Source organism: Tachysurus vachellii, chromosome 26 (genome assembly GCF_030014155.1).
Source record: "Tachysurus vachellii isolate PV-2020 chromosome 26, HZAU_Pvac_v1, whole genome shotgun sequence".
NCBI lineage: Eukaryota > Metazoa > Chordata > Actinopteri > Siluriformes > Bagridae > Tachysurus > Tachysurus vachellii.
The window spans coordinates 642501-655000 of NC_083485.1; the positions used below are offsets into that span (position 1 = coordinate 642501).

The 12500-nt window shown below is 38.7% G+C and overlaps 3 protein-coding genes across 3 annotated transcripts in view; 2 read left to right on the forward strand and 1 right to left on the reverse strand.

The window, feature by feature from the left end:
• ar (androgen receptor) overlaps positions 1-3476 on the forward strand; it is a 107526-nt gene extending 104050 nt beyond the window's left edge. Inside the window, exon 8 of the mRNA XM_060863767.1 lies at positions 1-3476. This exon is cut by the window's left edge and continues 1418 nt beyond it. The gene's annotated coding sequence lies outside the window, so the exon portion shown is untranslated.
• The window catches only part of LOC132841363 (uncharacterized), a 266572-nt gene that overhangs the window by 241605 nt on the left and 12467 nt on the right, over positions 1-12500 (forward strand). The window lies entirely within an intron of this gene.
• The window catches only part of ophn1 (oligophrenin 1), a 32491-nt gene continuing 24705 nt past the window's right edge, over positions 4715-12500 (reverse strand). Inside the window, exons 23-24 of the mRNA XM_060863714.1 lie at positions 10893-10973; positions 4715-7016 (exon numbers count right to left, since the gene is read on the reverse strand). Of these exons, the coding sequence (XP_060719697.1) occupies positions 10925-10973 (49 nt within the window). The 3' untranslated portion in view covers positions 4715-7016; positions 10893-10924. The remainder of the gene's footprint in view (positions 7017-10892; positions 10974-12500) is intronic.

The following is a 12500-nucleotide window of genomic DNA, read 5'->3' on the forward strand; positions in this document are numbered from 1 at the left end:
AGATTTCTCTCTGAGAGTTTTAAATAATTAGTCAAGGGTCATAAAGATAATCAAGGGTTCTAACAGGGTTCTACATCCTGACAGGGAAACGTTCTCCATTCACCTCTTCTAAAAGTCTACACTAAAGCAATTCCTTAAGCATTTACAGAAATTAATCTAAACAGAACCCTTACTGAAAGGGAACCACTGTTGTAGGGTTCCGTCGGAGAACCTTTAGACGTTTCTGTTGTAGAGGGACAACCAAAGAGCAATTAAGCATTTAAAATGTTCTGTCACTGTACAGTACATTTGCGGTGAAAGGAAACATCATGTACATGTAGATTTTATTTGATCTGTTTCCTTAAGGTCAGAACGAGGGGTGGGGCTAGTATAGTGGGTGTGGCTTAAAAACATAGCCCACGCCCCTGTTAGGTGTCTGTGATAATAAATGTGAATTGATCCTTTTACATTTTTACCAAAGACATACCATACATACACGCACACACACACACACATATACATACATACAAACACACACACATATACATACATACAAACACACATACACACACACACACACACACACATACATACACACACATACATACATACAAACACATACATACACACTCATACACACACATGCACACACACAAACACACACATACGTGCATATACACACCTACACACATGCACACACACACATATACACACACACAGTTTGGACTGCTTCTGAAAACTAAAAAACAGATTCTGTGCATGATGACTTTAACACTTCCACCTGAATGTTTAAATTTTTTTATTATAAACTTCGTTTAGTTTTTTTTTTTTTTCACTTTTTTCAGCTCGGCGCTTCAGCATTTAGCGTAGCGTAGCTTAGCACGGCGTGGTCTCCTCACGAGCAATAACACACACTGCTTACTCTTTAACACAGCTCTGTCACAGACACACAAACACACACAAACACACACCTCTGATAACTCAGCTAGCTAATAGACGTAGCGAGCTTACTGATCCATGCTAGCTGATACATTGAGTGTGCACTCATTAGTCTCCCTCGTTCTCTTCTCCTCTCTCTTCCCTTCCTTCTATCCCTCCCTTTGTAAACTTCGCTCTTCTCCTCCTCTCCTTTTTATCTTTTCCTCCTGAACGCACCTGTCCAAATTTCCTCTCTTTGTACTTCTTCTTTGTTTCTTTCTCTTACATCCTTCTCTTTGTTCTTTCCTCCTTTTTTCCTTTCCTCTCATCCGTCTCTCTATCTACCAGGCATCCATTTTCTCTTTTCTGTTTCAAATTTTTCCTTCTAGTCTTTAATTTTTCACTTCACAGACCAGGAGTCCAGTGTGTGCGAGTGTGTCGAGTGTGTGTGTGTTAATGTGTTAATAGCTGAGCTGAATACAGATTCTCTGACTGAATAATCTCCCTGCCGCTTTGGTATGTAGATTGATTTTTAAGGAGCTGGAGAGCGTCGTGTCTGTCGTTCTCGTGAGCTCCGGCCGGGCTTCAGGCTCCAGCAAGGAGGGTTTTTTCCTTCAGTTTCTTTTTTTTGTTGAGGGAAGATGCTGTGAGGAGAAAACGAGGCTGTCAGGGATGAGACAGCGCAAAAAATACACTCACACAGGTGTTTACCACAAAAGAGCTCATTACAATCCAGCCAGAGAGTACTGCTCACACACACACACACACACACACACACACACACACAAGTCATTAATCAGTAAACACTTGATCATAAAGAATCACAAGAACTCACATACATCAAGGAGATTTTCTTACTGAGCATGATTAGCCTTTAGTGTTTAGCCTGTTATACACACACACACACACACTCACATACACACACACACACACACAATCAGAACAACGCCTGAGCGTCTTCAGCTCATTAAGTCATAAAGTCACCGCCACTTCGATGGTAATTATTGACTGCCGCTCACAGAGAGCTGCTCCATATTTGATCACAGCTCGAAGTTCATTTTGTTCTGCGTTTGTTTTTGTTTTTTGTTTTTTTTTTTAATATAAAATCTCTACACAGTGCCTGTACTGCTAGCTGCATGTCGTTACAACACGTTAGTTCTGTGATTTCTAACGCAGCTTCGGAATGCAGACTTTTCTGAAACACTTCACTGACACTGATATAAACACCGCTTTTGTATTTTTAATATCCGACTTGAAGCCTTAAAGGTGCAGTTTGTAGTTTTTAACGTCAGAACCTTTAATAAACATTTGGTTTTTAAGGCAGAATAGAAAAATGACGTATTATGCAAATTTAGCGACGTGTTCATGTGATGTCGGTTTCACAGGTTTTTGGACTTTTCTTCTTTTGGTGTTTCTGTTAGCTCCGCCCACCACAGAACAGACCACGCCTTATTTCGGTACTGTTTGTCTAAAAAAAACGTGGAATTCTGAATTTATTATAGAAAAAATTAACTTCAGACAAAATCAGAATTGACATCAAAAATTGACAAAAAAATTACATTTTACAGAAAACATAACTTTTACAAAATTAAACTTTACCCAGCATTTGAATTTTTTTTACAAAATGAGAATTAAAATCAGTCCTCAGTATCCTACAGTCTGTTTCCTAAACACACACTTGTTACCCCAACCCTACACACACTAACCCTACACACACTAACCCTACACACACTAACCCTACACACACTAACCCTAACCCTAAATAAAAGAAGGTGTGTCTCTGTGGTAACAGGCTGAAGGGGCAGGGCCACAGGTACAGTAAGCATATAGGGCGGAACTAAGTGGCTTCAGGTAACTGAGGGGCGGAGCTGAGACTCAGTTGTTGTTGTTTTTTTTAAGGCTACACACTGTTAAAACTGCGTGAAAATTTTTTAAAGTGCGAACTGAAGGTACGTGAAAAAAAAACCCTTCGTACTCCAGAGTTTCATGAGTTACAGTGATGCATTTTTATGATGATTGTGTTTACATGCGTTTATGCCGCGTTTATTTTTTTGGTAATGTTTTTTTGTTTGTTTGTTTGTTTTTGTTTTTTTTTTTTGACAGGAAATGAACTCAAAAAAATTAGCCAAATGAATTGATTTCTTATTCATATTTTTAATACAACATTGAGATTTGTTTTAAAATTACAAACTGCTCCTTCAAGATAAAGTTCGTTCTCAAACTGAAGCTAATATTCTCGTCGCTTTGTAGCTAAACAGAATAAACACACTGTAAGAACAGAAACTTTTTACGCTCGCATCTTTTTGTCTTTTATGAAGTGCTTATCTAGTGCTTGGGAAGTGCTTATGTAGTTATTGAAGTGCTTATGTAGTGCCTATGTAGTGATTACGTAGTGCTTATGTAGTGCCTATGGAGTGCTTATGTAGTGATACGCTCTGCTTTTGTACTTTTGCTACTCGAGTTAATGCCTTAAAATGGAGATTGTTTTCATCTTGTAGCATGCACGCTTCATTTAACGCAAGCCAAAGTTCAAATCAGTCAAGAAATAAAGCAATAACTAAAAAATAAAAATAACAAAACCCTTTGGGATGAAGATTAGGACACGTTTCAAACCTTTCCGCTGGATTATTAGGCGGAACAGTGTGAGCTCCTGTAACGTCCACAGACACACCGATCACACAAAGACCTTTCAGCAACAATTAGGGTTCAAGAGTCTTTTTTATTCTTTGAATAGTTTTTGGTGAACTGCTGTCATTTATGAGACACAAAAATTTGAAAATGTTCCTGAACAAATCGATCAATTTTTGATTTGTTTTTACGACTATTGTGAATTGTGCTTTTAAAGGTTTCAGAGAAATCGATGTACAAATGGAAAAGAATATTAAACGTTTTAAAGCCATGTTTGTGTTGTTGTTGTTTTGATGTAAATCATGTAACTGTACACGTGACCATCCTGCTGTTGGCTGTTTAAAGTATTCGCACACGTACTCTCTTGCTTTCTCAAAAATAAAACGAAATTAAAAAAAGGGTTTGTTTTTTTTTTTTTCTTTTGACCAGTTTTTGTTTGTTTCTTGGGTGTTTTCTGTCTCTGCTTTAAATATTCTTCAAGTTTTTGTTACTTAAAACTTTGTAAGTTTTGTAGCTGTTTTTTACCGGGTGTTTGGCTTTATTATTATTATTATTATTATTATTATTATTATTATTATTATTCAGAATATTCTGATTTCTATTATCATTAGAATGAGATGAGTTCTGGCCCCAGAGTTCATGTGTGGAAACTGACGATGCATTCGGTCGAGCAGTTGAAACCACATGAGCCTCAGCAAGACGAAAGGATTTTTACGTGCAGCTTCCTGTAAATTTGTTTCATTCATGTTTCTTTGCATCCTATTAAATAAAAAATATCCTCTTTGTGCTTTGGGGGTCAATTACGTGTGTTTTTCTCGAACAGAAAACCAAAAATCACAAGAAAACTTGAAGAAAAGTTCTAAATAAATAAATAAATAAATAAATAAATAAAAACAGGCTACGTTTGAGAGAAAAAGCCAGAAATTAAAAAATCCATCTAAAATATCTAAAATTTTTTCAAAGTGTAAATTATTATTTAATAATTAAGTGTGTGGGAATGTTTCGACTTTTATGTTGAAATGTTATGTTGAATGTTACACACATTTAAATATATAAATATATATATAAATATAAATAAATATATATAAATATATATATATATATATATATATATATATATATATATATATATATATATATATATATAAATATATAAATATCTTACAATAAAATCACTATTCCAAAGTCATTAAGAACTCTTAAGAGTTTAATTCTATTCCATTTCATTATGAGGAATAAAACTGGGAGGTGAGACTGTGGTTCAGACGTTTATCCTTCAGTACATTCAGAGGAAAGACGTACAGAGTTTAGTGAGTTACAGATACGTTACGTTAGAAAAATAAAAACTGTCAAAACACAACATCGAACAAATCACAAAGGATGTCAGCTGACAGCCGATTCGTGTCCTGAATTCGTTTTGTTTGGTGAATAAATAAAACGTCCTTTCAGGCTGTTCTTCACATTCAGGCTTCACATGGACATGAAGGACAAGATACACAACAGCGTCGTCACGTGACTGCAGCTGAGCGTGACGAACGTTCACCATGATGGGGATTAGTCCTTACACAAGAGCGACAAACATGCAGCAGGACTCTGATGTACTGATTCTCACTGATCATCTCCACTGATGATGTCCACTGATGTAATCAGAGAGAATTGGTCGGTTTCCTCCTCAGCTCAGTGCTGCAGACACACAGCTCAGTGGGTGATGTTCTGATCAACACGCCCTTCACTTAGAATGACATCCCATAATAACCATAACTACAGAACGAACGTCTGTGTGTGTGTGTGTGTGTGTGTGTGTGTGTGTGTGAAGGAGTCTCCAGTGTCAGAGGTGAAGCATGAAGTTCTCCACATCTTAAGGACAGAAGACTTTCCACATCTTTGTGGTTTCTATGGTAACATGACAAGCTGCTGGATCTTTAGGATTTTTATTCTGATCAGTACGTCAGAGTCGAGATAAAGATGTGAACTAAAGTCCACACACCGTGATAACGTAAGATTTCAAACCTTTGTGTTTGTTTCTCTGACGGTCTTTGTTTTATTCCTTTTCCTTCTGACTGAAGTCTCACTAGCTTTTCATCCCTTTTAGGATTTTCCCAGGTGTTTTCCATAACCGGAAATCTAGACTATAAATGTCCAGGTTTTCCAGGAAGAGTGGGAGTTTCTGCAGCTTTAATCTTACGCTCTGTCCTGAATTAGTGTTTAAAAGCCAAAAAAGGAGAATTTAATGGAAAATAACAGACAGTATGAAGGAAAAAAAAGGAAAGAAAATAAAAAACAGGAGAAATTCAGGAATGTTTTTTAGTAAACAGTTTCGTGTTGCTCTTGTGCTTGTTGTTTTGGGATTTTTTCCGGATTGTTAAGTGTTTTTTTTTTTTTTTAAAGTCACTTTTAAATCGTTTCAATAAAAAAGTGAATTTCCCATGATGCTCTAGTTTCCTTCTCCGCTTCCCGGCTGCAGCTCCTCGGCTCTTTAATGGACAGAAAGCTGGAGTAATTTACAGCCGTGTTTTTGCAGTGAGAATAATGAGAACATGTGTTAGTGGGTACAGAGTGTTTAGTTAGTGAGCTTTTAGTGCTCGTGTGTAACGTATAGCTGAACGACCTGCATGACATCAGAACTCCGAGAAAACTTCAAAGTGCTTTAACGGCTTCAGACCTGATCTCCAAGCTGTAAAGATCGGCCGAACTGGCCGCGGTGCTCATGTTCCAAACCGTCGCTCTCACCTTTAATAAAACAATTTATCCAGCATGAACTCAGCCTTGTGTCAGCGTGAGGCTTTAAATCTGAAAGGTTTCAGTTATTAAACGCTTTATAAACACAGCAGACGAGCGCTCGGTTCATCGCGACTCATTTGAAGAAGTCCGTATTCATCTACGCTTTCTGGAGTGAAAACGACTTTTTAAAGGTTTCCACCGTGACCAGTCTGTGCTGAGAACTTTAACGCGACTGATTCACCTCAGATTTGTGTCTCAGGTCATGACACCGCTTTAACCTGAAGAGAAATAAAACACTCGCTACGTTAATTATTGATTTTTTTTTACACTGTAAACATTTCTAACGAGCTGTAACCTGACGTCTAGTTTACATCTTTAATTAAAAAGACTTAGATACTTTAAACTGTGTGTTTGTAGTGAAGGAACAGGCTGTGTTCCCAATCCTGCATCCCTCCCTAACTCAGGAATGTTAGGGTAGGTCTGTAGTGCACTATTTAGAGGGAATGTTTTTGTAGAGAACGTCGTCAGGTTTTTAAGGCGTGGTGTAAAATATCCAGAAAACTAAAGCAGGTCAGGCGTAAAGAGCAGAAGGAAATACAGTGAGCCCTAAGTAGGGAACAGGGGGTAGGGAATAGGGCACAAGGGACAATGTATGAGCAGCTGTATCAGAAATGTACCAATAATAATAATAATAATAATAATAATAATAATGCTGGTGACGACGAAGATGACGATGATAAAGACGTAGCTTCTGAAAGTCCTGTTTCAAGCTGTGAAGAGAAAGAAGAAATATTTATTATTAAATCTTATTATTATTATTAATTTATTATAACAGATTTCCTACATTACCAATTTCTCTAAAACGTTTTGATTTATTAATAAATGACACAATTTTAAATCCTACACTCAGGGTTTTACTGTACAAATTAAAGTAACTAGTAACTAGCTCCTGTTATCTAGCTATAAACCGCGTGTGAATCTAGCAAGCTAACACTTCAGTGTAAGCTCAACTTTCCATCCTTTCAGCTGCTCACTAACCTCCAGGTCGAGGTGCGACTGATGATGGGATTCTACTGATGTACTGAAATACTGACGTACTGAAATACTGATGTACTGTGGTATTGACATACTGAGGTACTGATGTACCGAGGTACTGATGCACTGAAATACTAATGTACTGTGGTATAGACATACTGAGGTACTGATGTAATGATGTACTGAGGCACTAATGTGCTGATTTACTGAAATTCTGATGTATTGAAATACTGAAGTACTGTGGTATAGACATACTGAGGTACTAATGTACTGTGGTATTGACATACTGAGGTACTAATGTACTGTGGTATTGACATACTGAGGTACTGATGTACTGTGGTATTGACATACTGAGCTACTAATGTACTGTGGTATAGACATACTGAGGTACTAATGTACTGTGGTATTGACATACTGAGGTACTGATGTACTGTGGTATTGACATACTGAGCTACTAATGTACTGTGGTATAGACATACTGAGGTACTAATGTACTGTGGTATTGACATACTGAGGTACTGATGTACTGTGGTATTGACATACCGAGGTACTGATGTACTGAAATACTAATGTACTGTGGTATAGACATACTGAGGTACTGATGTACTGTGGTATTGACATACTGAGCTACTAATGTACTGTGGTATAGACATACTGAGGTACTAATGTACTGTGGTATTGACATACTGAGGTACTGATGTACTGTGGTATTGACATACTGAGCTACTAATGTACTGTGGTATAGACATACTGAGGTACTAATGTACTGTGGTATTGACATACTGAGGTACTGATGTACTGTGGTATTGACATACCGAGGTACTGATGTACTGAAATACTAATGTACTGTGGTATAGACATACTGAGGTACTGATGTACTGTGGTATTGACATACTGAGGTACTGATGTACCGAGGTACTGATGCACTGAAATACTAATGTACTGTGGTATAGACATACTGAGGTACTGATGTAATGATGTACTGAGGCACTAATGTGCTGATTTACTGAAATTCTGATGTATTGAAATACTGAAGTACTGTGGTATAGACATACTGAGGTACTAATGTACTGTGGTATTGACATACTGAGGTACTAATGTACTGTGGTATTGACATACTGAGGTACTGATGTACTGTGGTATTGACATACTGAGCTACTAATGTACTGTGGTATAGACATACTGAGGTACTAATGTACTGTGGTATTGACATACTGAGGTACTGATGTACTGTGGTATTGACATACTGAGCTACTAATGTACTGTGGTATAGACATACTGAGGTACTAATGTACTGTGGTATTGACATACTGAGGTACTGATGTACTGTGGTATTGACATACTGAGCTACTAATGTACTGTGGTATAGACATACTGAGGTACTAATGTACTGTGGTATTGACATACTGAGGTACTGATGTACTGTGGTATTGACATACCGAGGTACTGATGTACTGAAATACTAATGTACTGTGGTATAGACATACTGAGGTACTGATGTACTGTGGTATTGACATACTGAGCTACTAATGTACTGTGGTATAGACATACTGAGGTACTAATGTACTGTTGTATTGACATACTGAGGTACTGATGTACTGTGGTATTGACATACTGAGCTACTAATGTACTGTGGTATAGACATACTGAGGTACTAATGTACTGTGGTATTGACATACTGAGGTACTGATGTACTGTGGTATTGACATACCGAGGTACTGATGTACTGAAATACTAATGTACTGTGGTATAGACATACTGAGGTACTGATGTACTGTGGTATTGACATACTGAGGTACTGATGTACCGAGGTACTGATGCACAGAAATACTAATGTACTGTGGTATAGACATACTGAGGTACTGATGTAATGATGTACTGAGGCACTAATGTGCTGATTTACTGAAATTCTGATGTATTGAAATACTGAAGTACTGTGGTATAGACATACTGAGGTACTAATGTACTGTGGTATTGACATACTGAGGTACTAATGTACTGTGGTATTGACATACTGAGGTACTGATGTACTGTGGTATTGACATACTGAGGTACTGATGTACTGTGGTATTGACATACTGAGGTACTAATGTACTGTGGTATTGACATACCGAGGTACTGATGTACTGAAATACTAATGTACTGTGGTATAGACATACTGAGGTACTGATGTACCGAGGTACTGATGTACTGAAATACTAATGTACTGTGGTATAGACATACTGAGGTACTGATGTACCGAGGTACTGATGTACTGAAATACTAATGTACTGTGGTATTGACATACTGAGGCACTAATGTGCTGATTTACTGAAATTCTGATGTATTGAAATACTGAAGTACTGTGGTATTGACGTACTGATGTACTGATGTACTGAAATACTAATGTACTGTGGTATAGACATACTGAGGTACTGATGTACTGTGGTATAGACATACTGAGGTACTGATGTACCGAGGTACTCATGTACTGAAATACTAATGTACTGTGGTATAGACATACTGAGGTACTGATGTACTGTGGTATTGACATACTGAGGTACTGATGTACTGTGGTATTGACATACTGAGGTACTAATGTACTGTGGTATTGACATACTGAGGTACTGATGTACTGTGGAATTGACATATTGAGGTACTGATGTAATGATGTACTGAGGCACTAATGTGCTGACTTACGGAAATTCTGATGTATTGAAATACTGAAGTACTGTGGTATAGACATACTGATGTACTGAGGTGATGAGGTACTGTTTTACTGAGGTGCAGATGTATTGAAGTACTGAGGTACCCAGGTACTGATATACTGATGTAATGATGTCAGTGTGTTAGTGTAACAAAGTTTTTAACCCTCAGAGGATGTTCTGGCACAAAAGTCTCTCCGTCTCTCTCTCCTTCTCTCTCTCTCTCCCTGGCTCTCTCTCCCCTCTCTGTCTCTCTCCCCCTCCCCCTCCCTCTCCCTCTCTCGCCCTGACGCTCTGGTGGTCAGCTGTAACTCATCTCGACAGATGAAAGGATGTATTTAGTGAGTATCTTGGTGAATGTGATGTGAGAGCAGGCTGTGATTCCTCCTCTGAGACGAATTAATATATTTATTGATATTGTAGCCGAGCAGAACGACTTTCACACTATTGTAGTGGGTTTTAATGGTTGGTAAGCTGACTGCCGCTTCACCTCATGAGAAATTTGCAGAGAAAGTACACTGAGTAAAAGATCTTCAGCTAGAAAAGACGGTCGTCTCTAATACAGGTTTACTTTCGAACTTTAAAAAGCTGACATTTTTCAGTTTAACTTCAGTGTGATGCTCCACTTTAAAGCTTGCTTATTTTATGTGACTGAGATGATTTAGAGTTCCTCTTTGGGTTCTTCACCAGACAGATTGGGCTCCTGATATACACTGGATTTACTCTGGACATCAGAGGTTTTCAGTTCATTTAATATCTGTTCCTGGTGTGAGACGCAGTGACCAACACCATGATGTTCTCAGTGAAGTGAGTTTAAATTGTAAAAATCTCTCATTCAAACAAATTCTACAAACATAATGCAAACTCTAGCTAAAGTTTTAGAGAAACCCAGGGTCTAAACTTCTAACACTGGTCTGGATTCTTTACCTCTTGAGGTTTGATGACGAGGGTCTCATCTCTTATCTGGGCAGGTCACTGCTGGATGATGATGATGATGGAGCTGAAGAGCTGAAAGAAATTACAGAACAAATCAGAACAGAGTTAAGATTCATTAAAGTTGCATTAAATTCATGTTAATAAAGAATTTCTTACAAAAGGAGGAAAAGTATTAAATAGGAGATGTAAATATTCATAACTCTCACACTGCATTTCAATTAGAGTTGAATGAGAGGAAAAGTGTGTATGTGTGTGTTTGTGTGTGCATGCGCCTGTGTGTTTGCGTGCGTCTGTGTGTGTGCGCATGTGCATGTGTAGGTGTGTGTGTGTGAATGTGTGCGTGTGTGTATGTGTTTGTGTGTGTTTGTATGTGTGTGTGTGTGTGTGAATGTGTGCGTGTGTGTGTGAATGTGTGCGTGTGTGTGTGTAGGTGCGTGTGTTTGTCTGTGTGTGTGTGTATGTGTGAGTGTGATTGTATGTGTGTGTGTGAGTGTGTGTGTGAATGTGTGCGTGTGTGTGTGTGCGTGTGTGTGTGAATGTGTGAGTGTGTGAGAGTGTGTGTGTGTTTGTATGCGTGTGTGTGTGTGCGAGCGTGTGTGTGTAGGAGAATGTGTGCGTGTGTGTGCATGTGTGTGTGCGTGTGTGTATGCGTGTGTAGGTGTGAGTGCGTGTGTGTGTAGGTGTGTGTGTGTGTGTGTTTGTGTGTGTTTGTATGTGTGTGTGTGTGTGTGTGAATGTGTGCGTGTGTGTGTGTGTAGGTGCGTGTGTTTGTATGTGTGTGTGTATGTGTGAGTGTGATTGTATGTGTGTGTGTGAGTGTGTGTGTGTGAATGTGTGTGTGCGTGTGTGTGTGAATGTGTGAGTGTGTGAGAGTGTGTGTGTGTTTGTATGCGTGTGTGTGTGCGAGCGTGTGTGTGTAGGAGAATGTGTGCGTGTGTGTGCATGTGTGTGTGTAGGTGTGAGTGCGTGTGTGTGTAGGTGTGTGTGTGTGCGTGCGTGTGTGAGTGTGTGTGTGTGCATGTGCGTGTGTAGGTGCGTGTGTGTGTGAATGTGTGCATGTGTGTGTGTTTGTATGTGTGTGTGTGTATGTGTGTGTGTTTGTATGTGTGTGTATGTGTGAATGTGTGAGAGAGTGTGTGTGTATGTGTGTATGTGTGTGTGTGTGTATGTGTGTGTGTCTGTGTGTGTGTGTGTGTATGTGTGTGTATGTGTGTGTGTCTGTGTGTGTGTGTGTGTATGTGTGTGTGTGTGTATGTGTGTGTGTCTGTGTGTGTGTGTGTGTGTATGTGTGTGTGTGTGTGTGTGTGTGTGTGTATGTGTGTGTGTATGTGTGTGTGTCTGTGTGTGTATGTGTGTATGTGTGTGTGTGTGTGTGTATGTGTGTGTGTATGTGTGTGTGTCTGTGTGTGTGTCTGTGTGTGTATGTGTGTATGTGTGTGTGTGTGTGTGTGTGTGTATATGTGTGTGTGTATGTGTGTGTGTATGTGTGTGTGTGTATATGTGTGTGTGTGTGAGCGTGATATCAGACATTTTTTCGGGTCACAATAAGTCTGCTGTTTAGTCTGACTGGTCAGTGTCGACCTTCACACACACGGCTCT